Here is a 15,025-nt window from a genome sequence, read left to right on the forward strand (position 1 = left end):
TCAGCTTAAACAAGATCACTAAACACTTTCAGGCAATTCTGCAGCCAGTATCATTGCACCTAGGTTAGGAGGCTGGATTTCCTGACAAATGTGTCAGAAATGGTTCCATCAAAATGTGGGCAAAAAATCTCAGAGTGAAGACCATGTGGATTATTTTATTTTTACTTCAATTCGACTCATTAATTTAATAATCTGCCACAAATCAGAACCTGAGAGCTCTGGCTAGAAAGAAGCAAGTGATTTAGGTAGAATACTGTAAAAGTGTAACTGCACATGATTGTCAATTCAACGGATGGGTTGACAGAGAGATATATCTTAAAGGAATGGATGTATTTTCTTTTAGTTTAAGTATGAATTACAAATTCTATTATTTCTACATTCCTAGAACATTACATTTTAATTCTCCATTTTCTTCCTGCTGAGGACAAGTATTACTATGGAGTGGGTAATTCTCCAACTGCTTAAAATTGTTCTTGAGAGTCAGTAGCAGAATCAGGAATTCCATGCCATGGTGGCTGTTTTCAGTTCTGGACAAGTGACTGTCTCACACACTAAACCATGGAAAACATCATTCATTGGCTGGCTAAGATGAACTGCACAGTGGAATGGGAATTCCACGAAATTCCAGAATGACTGAGATTCTATATGTGTGATTGGGTCACAAGGGTCTGAAGGTTTCGCCTCATCTACAGAATGACTCCTCTGTTCCTTAAGCTGCAAGATCACCGGTCTCTAAGTTTATGCTACTTCAGGTGTAATGACAGTGGTATTATTGTTTTTATTTATTATATTTTAGTTAGATGTCCCAAACAGAAGAGAGAACTTCTTTTTGTGTGTGTATGTGTGGAATGCTTTTTATTTATTTTTTTTAAATTAAATTTCTTTTAACTATCTTCCTCTAAAACTGAATTAGGAGGAATAAAATCCATGGAACAAATTCTGCTAAAACACAGAGTAGAGGCCGGGTCAACTCTCAGAAGTTGTGTTGGGGAGGCCATGAGCCAAACCCAAGGAGAACATGGGACCCACAGGGGATTCTCAGTTTCCTCCCAGGTCCAGGGATTCCGCAAACTCATCAGGAGTGGGAACTGGCCATGGTGGACGGCAGCCATGCCCCCTGTGGGAGCCCCGCTCATGGTCAGAAGCACAGAGAAGCCACCAGCTAGGGCCCTGATATCAATCAGCTTGGGCTAGCACATGGGCCAGCGGAACTGGATCTTCCCGGGTGTGATGTGTCTATTCCACCACCGCAGGGCCTCCGCAGGCCCTGCCTCTCCAGGCAGCAGTTCTGGAAGGTTGCTGTCCAAATTCTACACGCAGATGCCACTGTGGTTTTTCAGTCACTAAGTCATGTCCAACTTGTTGCAACCCCATGGACTGCAGCGCTGAGGCTTTCCTGCACTTCACTATCTCTGTGAGCTTGCTCAAACATTGAGTCAATGATGCCATCCAGCCATCTCATCTTCTGTCACCCCCTTCTTCTCCTGCCCTCAGTACTTCCCAGCATCAAAATATTTTCCAATGAGTCAGCTCCTTTACATCAGGTGGCCAAGGTATTGGAGCTGCAGCTTCAGCGTCAGTCCTTCCAATGAATATTCAAGATCTATTTCCTTTAGGATGGGCAGATGCCTTAGTATGTGTTGTAGACTGACAACACAGTTGCATGACAGAACAAAAGCTTTGCCAGCTTGTTTCTAGTGGAGTGACTATTCTGAACACTGCCCTGGGATGAACGGAATCCTTCCATCCTTCAGCCCCCACACCTGCTGCTGCATCCAGGCATCTGGAAGGGAGCCCCGGGCAGGTGTATTTCAGAGATGGGGTCTCCCCATGGATAGGATTTTGCATTGTCCAGGTGAGCTCTCTGCACTGTACCTTGTCTCTGATGTTGCAATGATCATGGCCTGCAACCTGACAAACCGCACCAGCTTTCAGGGGTGACTTCACTGAGCAACGGACACAGAGTGTCAGAGGTCAGTCAGTAGCCTGAACACACAGTGAATGCACAGACCGAATGCTTCTTCCAAGACAATCTGTGTTAGAGTCTCCTACCATTACCTAGACTCATGCAATTTCAGAAGGAAATTCTGTGATTTGGGAACTGAATCCGGTTCCCCTGGACCCACGGACACCTGCTGCTCCAGGAGACCCATTGGGCACCCTGGCTCCCAGGTGACAGGGTGTCCTGGTCTGGGCAGACCTAGAGCCTGCATCTCTCATTGGGGAGGTTGGGTGTTCACAGGAACTGAACAAGTGTGCCTCCTGTCACCAGGCCCCTCTCTCACACTCTCAACACACATACACATTTCCCACACCCCAGAGTCCCCTATTTTAAGGTCACCTTCTTTTCACTGTGCCAGTTTGTATCAGGACAAATACTAAATATTGGTTTGGGGATTGGAAGTGAATACATTCACACATTTTTACAAAATCTGCAAACCAAATTTTTCAGCCTCTGTATTTGCTTTGTGATTACTGGCACTCGTTGCTGAAAATAAAATAAGAAGCATTACAACTATGCTGTACAAGCAGGAGACTGAGAAATGCAGTCTGCTTCATTCTGCCGGCTCTACCAGCAACTCCAGTTGGGGGGCTAAAGGCCTATTTGGTGGTGATTTTTAAAGCCAGTTTACAAACTTCCACCTGAGTGTTAATAAATGGTCACAAGATTTCAGATGGGTCAGATCCCCTTATGTGCAGGAAACAGGCTAATGGCTGAGCAGGAAACACTGATTATGCATTTAAATCTCTAGATCTGACATATTCATGAAGGAACACACTTGAGTTCCCACAAATGAGACTTTTTTCCCTCAAAGAGCAATTTTGGGGGGGTATCCTTGAGAATCTTTGTGGAAATCAGAGAAACTATCGTGTTGTAGTAGGTGCCTGAATCTTTGCAATGATCGGCAGGTGGGGTGTGATGAGCTGGATGACATTCAGGGCCCTTAGTAACACCAACTACCAAGACTGGTCTCTTTGCCTCAGAATACATTTGTATCAAGTCTCTATTTGGCAGACTCTGAAAGTGAAAGCGTTGGTCACTTAGTTTCATGTCCGACTCTGCAACCCCCTGGACTGCAGCCCACCGAGCTCTGTCTGTGGGATTTCCCAGGCAAGAATCAATACTCAACTCAAATACGTCCTTTATTTTAGGTTTCCCTGCAGAAGGAGACTCTGCCTCTAGGACCATCTGTTTACAATACCATATGGTGAGGGTTGTTTTGTCTTAAATGCAGAGAATGGAAATAGTTTTTCTTACCTCTTCTCCACCCTTAGTCTATGAGTTCTAGAGCAGGGTCCTGGTCTCTGCACCACCTCTGAGCCCCTGCCTGATCCAGAGGGGCATCTCTGAAAGGATATGGATTCCTCCCACATCTTGTTGCCATAGTACCAGACCCTCAGCACCACGGGACCACACAGAGCTCCCTGAGGACCGCCTGCCCCTCTGCTCTTCATCTCTGCAGCTGTCCCTGGTTCTGTGGGATGACTTACTCCTGGAATGACTCAAGTCTGTTTCTGTGGGTTTGGAGACACCTCTGCTCATGAAAGTCCCCCCCACCCCCAATATGGGAAGCATTTTGTGTGGATCTCTCCCCTGCCACTCATTAATCTCAACTTTTTATTAAAGATAGTGGGTTTTCATCTTATTTATTTCTTTGATTATAAATTCTTTATAGAAAAAAAAAACCCTCCTATGAACTTCCTATCCTATGCAATGTTTCTTGAGGAGTTAAACGGACATCACTAGACAATATTCAGAAATATAGACAGAAGTACCTGTGGCTGGGGGGAATGCTGCACTGTTCACCTCCAAGCCACCAGCAGCACAGATGTAAGCTGTGGAGTTAGCACTGAGAGCTCCGAATCGTTTACCTCCCCTGACTATCACACAGCCTAAATTTTAGACAGAAGATCAATTTTATACCAGGATCAAGGAGGGCAGGGTTAATCTTTCTCCTCTAATATCTTTTTGCTGCAATACAAGCATTGTCATAACCAGTTGTTTTATTAAAAATCTGTACATGGATGTGTCGCAAAACACAAGGTACTTGAATCCTTTCTGGTTTTATTCTCTAATACGCTCAGTCATGTCCGACTCTTTGCGACCCCGTGGACTGTAGCCCACCAGGCTCCTCCATCCATAGGATTCTCCAGGCAAGAATACTGGAGTGGGTTGCCATTTCTTTCTCCAGGGGATCTTTCCAACCCAAGGATCAAACCCAGGTCTCCTGCATTGCAGGCAGACGCTTTAACCTCTGAGACACCATGGAAGCTCAGCTATGGAAAAGCAGGGTCTACAATATCATTTTGAATCATGTCATCTATTAATAGCTATTTCAGCCACTCAGATGTCACCATGATATCACATTACAAAAGAATTCACCTCCCCATCAAAGTGTATCAAAGGTCATCAAAGTGCAGCAAATGCAAACTTACCTCCAATAACAGCAAAATAATCAAATGAAAAAGAGATAATGTTCTTTGTGGAGGAAATGTCTCAATCTATCACTGATATCTTGAGGGCTACAGACTAAAGAAGTAAGAGAGTGAAAGTCATGATGGGTTGTTATGTGTTGAAAAAGCTAAATGATATCAATGGTCTTAAAAGATTAATGTGGTTCCTGCGATAGGAGACCTGGATTACAAATGGACAACCTGGTGGAGTCGGCGTGTTCTCTGCTGAGTTCAATGCAAGCTACCACAGGGAAGATAAACAGAAGAAGGTAATTAAGGGAGCATGGGGACTGTAACGCTTCCCTGATGGATTATAAACTACCTGATGCGCAGATACAGGGTCAGCCTTCTTGGCACTTAATTCTGCAGCCCAGGGAGATGCTGAGTGCTGCACAGCAGCTGGTGAATGAGAACACATCCTGGGCAATCCCCAGCCTGGCAAGACCCTGCTTGTAGCAGAGATGCTGCACTGATTAAGGGAGGGCAAACCCTTTAGAAAAACGTACTCTGATGCTCACAGGTAGCATTTTGCCTAAATTTTAGCTCTAATCATGGTTGCACACAGGGTTGCCAAGTTTTCCTTATTCTATCTTTCCTCAAAAGTTCTAGCTTAGAATGCTGGCAAGGGACCTCACATACAGCACAGGTTCAGTTCTCAGATGTTGAACAAAGAAAATCATCCTTCACCTTCTTAAACCCAGCTCTCCTACTGTTAACAATAGCGAGACTCCCACTGTGACAGTGTCCATGCATGTGCTTGGCCATTTCTGCTGCCACGATCATAAGGAATCTGGCATGTTCTTCCCTGCTGAAAATCATTGGAAATAACCATTGTATCCCAGCTAGAAACAGGATGCCTGCTCCACGTGAAACAGAATCTCAAGAAAGGAATTCTTTTGTTCTAGTAACTCTAAAAATAAACAAGATACTTCACCCACAACTTGAAAAAATGCTCTTGTCAAATGTTTTGCATTATGATGGAGAAAGCATGCTGGGTATAGAATCAAAGCAGCACAGAGTCCAATGGAGCCACACACACACACAGCTGCCAGGTGGCCAACCACTTCTTCAGGAAGTCTTCTTCACGTTCTTGGACAGATCCCACTTGTTGAAGAATAAGTAAGGGAAAATATTTCCTATATTGGATCTGAAAACTATTTTTCTGTATGCACATCTGGTATTTCAAACCAATGAATGGAATTATGTATCACTAATGTCATTAGCAACCCTGATCCTTGCCCTCAGAAGATGTGTTTAATGAATTTTAGTTTTTAAATTTTTTCCCACCAACTGTTTTAAATATTTGAAAATAGCTATTAATTACCTCCTAACTTTTCTTCCAGCCAAATGGAAGATCACAAGTTTTCTAAACATTCCTCATGTGTCATGGTTACCAGAACCTTCACCACAAATGCACTTCAAGTCCTCAGCAGCTCACTTGAACTACCTCACAGAACTTTGAGTACCTCCATCCAGCCAACTATGCATCTCATCCTTTCTACTTCAAAGCCCTAAACTGCCGTCAGAAGAATGCCATGAAACAGATGAAGGTTTGCTTGCAATCAACAAGACTCAAGCTGGCTCCATGACTCAACAGTTACAAAAACTGAAGTTGCCACTGAAATTCTCTGCATCCCAGGGTCACTGGAAGGACCAATATGGCTTTTGTGAGCAGTGACCCACTAAGCAAATGAACATCGAGTTTACTTTCCATCTCACAGTTAAGAGCAGAGATGGAATTTCTTGGATCACCTCATTCCTTTCTTTGCAGACATGCTTCACTGCAGCTGACAGAGAAAACCTACCCCAGCCACAGCAGCCTTAGGGAAGCAGCACTCAACAGCCAATCTCATAACAGAACCAGGAAAGCACAGGACGTCTCAGAAGCAGCACTGCCTCCCAGGAAGTACCACATAAATCCCAGGGAGATGTTCTGGATGGCTGAGAACTACAGTGACTACACTCAACAGGGGACTCACACACAGGCCTCGTATTAGAACAGCACAGATCCAAGTCCTGCGCTAATCTGAAGAAAGTCACTTCATGGAGAAGCATGAGAACCTCCTTCTCACATCAGTTACCTGTTTCTTGGTCTGCTATTTTACTTTCATCCACTTCCTTCAAATTCCTGAGTGTTTCTTCGAATTCCCTCCAGTGGAAAGAACAGATTATTACTATTTAAATTCACTGGTCCTGGCTGAGTTCCTGAAGTCAGCCTTGCCCGCAGAGGTTCAGAAGCCTAAATTTTCCACTTCCACTGCGTTGGAGTGGTTACAAAGCTATCAAGATCACAGGGACAGTTATAAAAGGGGCTTCCCTGGTGGCTCAGTGACAAAGATTCTGCCTGGAATGCAGGGGCCACAGGAGATATGGGTTTGATCCCTGGGTCAGAAAGATCCCCTGGAGGAGGGCATGGCAACCCACTCCAGTATTCTTGCCTGGAGAATTCCATGGATAGAGGAGACTGGTGGGCTACAATCCATGGGGTCGCAAAGAGATCATATTTTACTGATCACTTGCAGACATGACTAGACTAGAAGCATTACAATCGCTGCCCTTTAAATTGCTTACTCAGCAATTTTCATATACTTAATTTTTTTCAAAGGAAAAACTTCCAACCCAATTTTTAAAAGATTGTTGTTTTTAATGTGGACCATTTTGGAAGTCTTTATTGAATTTGTTACAATATTGCTTCTGGTTTATGTTTTGTTTTTCTGGCCACAAGACATGTGAGATCTTAGCTCTCTGACCAGGGATCGTACCAGCACCCCTGCACTGAAAGGTGAAGTCTTAACCACTGGATCGCCAAGGAAGCCCCTACAGGGATGGTATGGGGAGGGAGGAGGGAGGAGGGTTCAGGATGGGGAACACATGTACACCCGTGGAGGATTCATGTTGAAGTATGGCAAAACCAATACAATATTGTAAAGTAATTAGCCTCCAATTAAAATAAATAAATTTAAATTTTAAAAAATGTGATCATGTAGAAAATATTAATCCTCGGGGAAAAGAAGACCAAATTATTAATACTATGCACACTTTCTATTTTACATAATTCATTGTCCTTACACTGATGGACATTAATGGCACATTAACTTATTAGTGTAATTTAAAACTTTTTAAAAAAATAACAAAGGAAAAGTGAAAGTCACACAGTTGTGTCTGAGTCTTTACAACCCCATGGACTGTAGCCTGCCAGGCTCCTCTGTCCATGGAATTATCCAGGGAAGAATACTGGAGTGGGTAGCCATTCCCTTTTCCAGGGGGTCTTCCTGATCCAGAGATCTAACCAAGGTCTCCTGCATTGCAGGCAGATTCTTTACTGTCTGAACCACCAGGGAAGCCCTATTTTAAACAATTCATTGTCCTTACATTGATGGACATTATGGCACATTAACTTATTAATGTAATTTAAAAATTTTTAAGAAGATAACAAAATATATGACAATTTTAAAATTTATTATTTGTGCATTCTATTTTTTTTTAAACGTGTGTGTGTGTGTGTGCATTCTAAAACTATGAGGGCATTCGAGGGCAGTGCTACCTTCAGCACTCTATAAAATAATTTTTGTGTCATTTAAGGCAACATGCGACCTGCATTTATTGCTCAGGTTTTTAAAAATCCCTTTACATACTTAAAGAGGAAGTGATACTCTAAAGAGCAGCATTAAAAGCCAGGTGGGATTTAGTTACTCTCGGTCAGAGCTTTCATGGCGAGAAGTACCAGGTTCTGCCTTGCTGATCTCCATCTTTGAGGTGTGTTCTGAACCGAAGTGAACTGAACTGAGGTAAAGCAGTGCCCTTGGACAGATGAACTCACCCAGACAGCGAGTCTCGGGGCCGCTCCAGAGCCCATTGGCTAAGCATTCTCTGACGTGGGACCCCACGAGCGTGTAGCCTGAGTTACACGTGAATATGGCTGTGGCACCATAGACCGTCAGCGTTCCAATCTTGTTCCCATTTGGGGGAAAGGACAGGCTTCCACACGAGATCACTAGAAGGAAAAGAAAAACAGAGTGAACTTTGTTCCAGGTCTGACACAGACTACTCTCTGTGTAAAAAAACAACAAAATCTCAAGTCTTCATTATCATTGAGAACCTGGGGGTCAGGGGTGTCATCTCAGAGTGAGATGACCCATCACCTGGGAAGTTTAATTTCCCTTCTCTTGTATCCTTGGAATGAAAACTTGAAACTTTAGAGTGGAATCCAAAATAGAATAAGTCCCTTCCTTCATCCATTGCTATTTATTTTTTCATTCTCACAAGTAGCTAAACTTTTCTTTAAATACACAGTACACAAATATCTTAGCCTACAAGCAAGTCAGTCCAACGAGTTGGCTTTCTGTCCCCTTTTCTGCTTAAATCAATTACAAAAATCACATCCCAGTTACTGGCATCCACATGGCGTAACAGGAACTGAGGCACGTGGCTAGTCTTCCCCAAAGTCATCAACTGGTACAAAATGTGTGGGATTAAACCCAGGATGCCCACTACAGTAGAAGCACTGAGTTCACTTTTTCTATCATGTACTATTTGTTGAGACCATGAGCTTCATAAAAATGCTGACTATATGGAATGTGTACAGACTTTCTAAAAATTAAAAAAAATTATAAAAACTAAACCTTATGGATGTAGGCACCCAGTTTACGCGTATGTTCCAGCATAATTATTGATCACTGACCACTTACAGCCACACAATCACTCCAGGTGGGGAGATGAATGCAATGGTCACTCTCATTACAGATACCGGTTATACCACCTGACTCCCTGCACTCGCAAAATCCACCAATGTTTGAGCACACACACATACACACACACACAAGTCAGCAGAATCTCAGGGGAGGAGGGAATCAGAAAGTCATCAAGGCAAACTGCTCATTAAAGGCTTAAATGTGATTTAACAGGTGAGAATGAAAGTGTCTGAAAAGCGCTTCTAAGAGGAGTGATAAAAATTTCCTGCTGCACTAAGTGAGTTTTATGTGCAAAGGGCTTGGGGCAAAGCCGCCAAGTAGCTAGAAATGACTGAGTCCTCGTTAACAGTGAACTGATAAGAGGTAGTAAAAGGAAAAGAGCAAGAACATACATGCTGGCTGCAGGCCACCCGGGGCCCACTCAGCTTTGCCAGTTCCAAGCGCGGTGACACCGCCAACCTCTCTCGGTCCCTGAGCCCTGCTGGTTCACCTCTGAAGGTTGGCGCCAGCCGCAGCCAGGAAGGGCTGTGCACTGAGCTCAGTGAGAGGACGGCAGGCGGGGGCCACTAAAGCAGCGCCCTGCGCCTGGCCAGGGCTGGGCCAGTGCTAAGAGTGAAGGACACCTTGGGGCCTATTTGGGGAACTGGTTCCAAAATCTGAAAACCTTTACTGAAAATTCAAGTGAAGACAATTTTACTGTTTAGACCATTCTTTTGAATTATGCTGATTTTACTCCAAGACCCAAAGCCCTGGTTCTGTTTCAAACAGACTTGCAGACACAGTCTGGAAATGTGTGCTCTGGGGGTACCGCTCATCAGAAATCTGGAAAGGTCAGCTTTGGAGTATTTCCTGATGAGAACATTATCATTGTTGAGAAAGCTGTGAGGACTTCTTAGTTTCTGGGATTGCTACACTCTTACAGGGTCCTATCTTACGCATTCAGTAATACTGCTAATGCGTTCGTTCTTCCACATGTCCATGGGTTTGAGTCAGATTTAGGTTTTTTTACAATTAATTATAAACTTCTCATTATACCTTTTCTCAAACATGGCATGAACTTCACCTTGAGCAATGATATTTAAAGATCCTCTTGTAGCCACTCAGGATAGCTGGATTATGTTTTGAAACCTCAGTGTTAGTAAGAAGGGAGGTCTGAGCACACCTCCTCTTGGCAGTCCTGATGCACTGTCAATGGTGGACCAGCAGAAAGGAGGGTGGTTTCCACATCTATTCTATTTTTTTAGCCTCTGTTAAAAATATCCTGGTGATGAAATTATTTTAGGCTTGACCTCTACTAAGCTTCACTTGACTATAAATAAGAACTACTGGGGGTCCACGTTTGGGGACGCATGTACACCCGTGGTGGATTCATGTCAATGTATGGCAAAACCAATACAGAATTGTAAAGTAAACTAAAAAAATAAAAATAAAATAAATAAAAAACAAAAAAAATAAAAAAAAAAAAAAAAAGAACTGCTGGGACAAAGCATTAGCTTTCCAGCAGCTGGATAATGGGGTCTCAGATGTGGAGATCTGGGTGGCAGATAACCCGCCACATTAATGAGGTGGGCAGCACCAACCCAGAAGCCCCCTAACAGAAAGAGAGAACTCCTCTACCGTAGAAAACAAATGGGATCCTTTGTCAAATTTCCAAGGGAAAGCTTTATGTCCCTGCTCTTCTCTCCCATCACGCTTTCAAGGATAACATCAGTGACCCTAGCATGGTGCACACCCTCGGGCACAGAGCTTGGTCTCTTGTACCGTCTCTAGCAATAGGTAGGGCTCCTTGGAGAAGAGCAGAGTCCATGTTTGGGTGAGGAAAACTCAGGAGGAGCATAAAACACCCTGTCTTTATGAGGAAACACGGCTGATTTCAGAGATATCAGAGGTTCAAGTGTAAAAGGCACGCCCCCTGGCCACAGGGTGACCAACGGAACAACAGATACTAACAAAGGCATAAACCAAAAGGCAAGCAAAGATTTCTGTGGAAGCCAATGATTTTAGAAAAGACCGCATATCCTCAAGGATGTTCAAAGGAAACGAATAACAAAGTGAGACAGAACAACTCCTGCACAACGCGGTGAGTCAGCGAATGCCCAACCATCTGCAGAGAATGTCTGTGGCCCAGGTGCCTGGAGACGTCTTCAGGCCTAGGGCCTGGTGGTGGCTGTCCATGGACCAGACTCAGCATGAGACCCAGCGGATTAAAGTACCTCAGTCGAGAGTCGAGAAAACAGACTTCTGAGAAATCAGAAAGAGGGAGGTAGAGATACAACTCATGGATGGCCAAAGCCCAGTTCTGTCTTCTTTTCACAAATGAGAGGGGAACTGGGCTGCCAATGGTTCAGTTTAAGAATCAGTGTGTTTTTCATCTTTTACTATTGTGAGTATGTAAATATTACTGACTGAATACCGTTGTCTTATGATTAGTCAATAGAATTCTATATCATTAGAACCACCATTTAATAGAAAAATCTGTAATCACTTTTTGTTATTTTTTAATTAAAATTTTTTTTATTTTTTTTTTACTTTACAATATTGTATTGGTTTTGCTATACATTAACATGAATCCGCAAATCCAGATGTATATCAGAATTATCTTGGAATTTTTTGAAAAATACAAATGCCCAGGTATTGCTTTTTTTCCTGGAGCCCTAGATGTGTTTTTAAAGAGCAGTCAGTTTTAAAAACAACTTGACTATATGATGATCTTTTACTTTTATTTAGTTTGTTTCATTTTTTCTACTTAATATTCAGTGCTACCATTTCATTTAGTTTATGTTCTCTAATTTCTCCATCTCTTTTGTTGTTGTTCTTTCTCAAACCTTTATCAAGTGTAGTAGAAAAGCTTTTGTATACATATATACATACATATATATATAGTATGTATAATACATATATTTTAGAAAACTTAAGAATTATTGCCTAGCTAAAAAAAATATGACATTTAATTCCAGTTGATTAACTTAGTATGAATAGAATGCTTGATTTCTAATCTATATTCATTCAAAACTTTGATATAGTTTCATGTATTTTGGCATCTAGTATTACCACTAAAATTCTAGAAATTTATTATCTTAGTGATTAAAAAAAAGATTTAAACAAGGCTTAAAACTTCTAATCTAATTCTGAGACTATAAAGAAATACAATGTTATTTTAAAAAAGGAAAGAAAAGAAAGAAATTAACATGTGATACAGTATTATTAATTGAAGGACAGATTTTGTTCCAATTTCACAAAATTTTACTCTAGTGTCCATTATTTGTTTTCATATCTTATTCAAGACTCCACATTGTATTTGATTGCACTGAGCAGCTTCAGCTGCATGCAACAAATTCTGGTAAATTCTCTTTTCATTTTTATTCTTTTACAAATATTTTCTAATTTTCCTTGTTATGGCTTCTTAGGTACATTCATCATTTAAAAGTCGACATTTATCCATTATACAGAATCTAGAAATATGGTACTTAAGAATTTACTTACAGGGTAGCAATGGAGAAACAGACATAGAGAATAGACTTATGGACATGGGGAGAGGGGAGGAGAGGGTGAGATGTATGGAAAGAGTAACATGGAAACTTACATTGCCTTTTGTAAAATAGCCAACGGCAATTTGCTGTATGTCTCAGGAAACCCAAACAGGGGCTCTGTACCAACCTAGTGGGGTGGGATGGGGAGGGAGATGGGAGGGAGGTTCCAAAGGGAGGGGACATATGCATATTTATGGCTGATCCATGCTGAGGGCTGACAGAAAACAACAAAGTTCTGTAAAGCAATTATCCTTCAATAAAAAATTAATTTAAAAAAGTGGATATTTGCAAATACATGGGACTTAAAAATGTAACGATATTAATTTCTCATTTAAATGCTTTCTCCCCTGCAATCACCGTCTGTGTTTTTTTTAGTCTAACTTTATTGAGGCTTTTGATGGCTAAGTTGAAGATCTCTCTTAGTAAATGTCACATTGTACTTGAAAATGTGACAGCTATTTTCAAATATCTTTTGGTATTCATTTCTAACACAATCCCACAGTGATAAGAGAACAGAGCCTATAATGATTTCAGTGCCTTTAGAACATGAAATTTTTGCACCTTGTTTTATGTCCCTTATGTTCCAGTGTCTCCTAGTTTACAGCCTATGGGAATTTGAATAGAATTTGTATCCTACTGTTGTGTGAAAATTGTATAAATCTTAATTATGTTGAATTGGTTCATAGTGATTTTCAGTTCTACTATATTCTTCTACTTCTCTGTATATTCATTCTATTAATTTTTAAGAGTTTGATATTGAAACTCCAACTAAAAACCTTAATTTATCTACTTAAAAATAACTGTAATATATAGGAGAATTATATGTAACCTTGTTAAGTATTTTCTAAGTCTCCTGTAAATGTTATCATACATGTTCGATACAGGATACAGGATGCTTGGGGCTGGTGCATGGGGGATGATCCAGAGAGATGATATGGGGTGGGAGGTGGGAGGGGGGTTCAGGATTGGGAACTCATGTACACCTGGGCAGATTCATGTCAATGTATGGCAAAACCAATACAGTATTGTAAAGCAAAATAAAGTAAAAATAAAAATTAAAAAAATAAAAAATAAAAAATAAATAAAGAGAAAAAGAGCAAAAGAGTCAATGTTTTTGTAAACACTCTTTTAAGTATTAATAGAAGACTAGGGACTTCCCTGGCAGTCCTGTGATTAAGACTCTGTGCTTCTACTGCAGGGGGTCTAGGTTAAATCCCTAGTCAGGGAATTAGGATCCACATGCCATGCAGCAGGGTCAAAAAATTAAATTAAAAATAAGTAAATAAATAAATGGAAGGCTCTTCTTGTAAGTGTCCAGCATCCCAGAATGGTAATCTGAGCCTTAAGTATACAAGGCTGGGGTACAGAAGGCAGCCCCCTGTCCAGCACACGCCCCACCTTGGGGTCACAGGACAAACAGGGAGGATGGGACACTGATGAGACTGGTTACCTGCAGGAGCTCTATGAGAACTCCTCACCCACGAGAGGTGAGCCAGCGCCTGCGCAAGACCATGTCCTCTGCGAAACTGACAGAGGATGCTGGCTGGGAAAGTCTGAAACAGCAGAAGGCAGAGGCCCCGAATGCTCCTCCACTTGCCTTCTGAGCTTAACGCCTGAGTCTCAGAATCGCAGCCTGAGATTCCTGGTGGAGGTCGCGGGAAGGGCACTCACTAATCCAGGTGTCTCACACGGAGAACTTGAGCACCTTCAGTGACCGGGTAACCAGTCAGCCCAGGACACCCTGGGGAATGGTGAGGGACCCACAGATAAATAAGCTCAGGGGAGGGGTGCGGTCCACTCTCATTCTGAGCTCCCGGAGGTCTGGACCCTTCCTGATCCACCTCCGTGATCCTGGTGAAGAGCATCAGTGGGCGCGTCACCACCATTTGTCCCATTCAGATTCACAGACTGAATCAGAGTGACTATCACGACAGTGAAGTGCTGTTTCTTTTGTCCTTTTCCCATTTTTATTCTGCTTTACTCTTGCTAAGCTGGGTGTTTATAAATTTGACACTGCTCTAACTGCTTGTTTTCGTGATGATAATTTCCTGTGAACAATCCTACTACAGATTGTATATTAAATATGTCTGAATCAAATAGAGCTCAGAACAATACTAATATTGTTTTATTTTTCTATTTATTCATATTTATTATGAAACCCGCTCAGAAGCTTAATTGCTTATCTTGTACCTACGAGAATCATAATCTCTCTTTTCAAGACAGTTATTATTTGAGAATACAACATCCTTAGCATAAATGCATGAGCTCCCAAGATCCTAATTAGAAGGTTTGAATAGTCAGGGCATGGCGTAAGACTGATCTTTATAAACGCAGGCCTGGATTTATTTT

The 15,025-nt window shown here is 41.9% G+C and overlaps 1 protein-coding gene across 1 annotated transcript in view; it reads right to left on the reverse strand.

Moving 5' to 3' along the window:
* The window catches only part of CSMD1 (CUB and Sushi multiple domains 1), a 2,078,553-nt gene that overhangs the window by 62,892 nt on the left and 2,000,636 nt on the right, over positions 1 to 15,025 (reverse strand). The window contains exon 52 of the mRNA XM_040243208.1: positions 8,276 to 8,449. Coding sequence (XP_040099142.1) covers positions 8,276 to 8,449 — 174 coding nt within the window. The remainder of the gene's footprint in view (positions 1 to 8,275; positions 8,450 to 15,025) is intronic.

Source organism: Oryx dammah, unplaced genomic scaffold (genome assembly GCF_014754425.2).
Source record: "Oryx dammah isolate SB20612 unplaced genomic scaffold, SCBI_Odam_1.1 HiC_scaffold_7, whole genome shotgun sequence".
In the NCBI taxonomy this organism is placed as follows: domain Eukaryota; kingdom Metazoa; phylum Chordata; class Mammalia; order Artiodactyla; family Bovidae; genus Oryx; species Oryx dammah.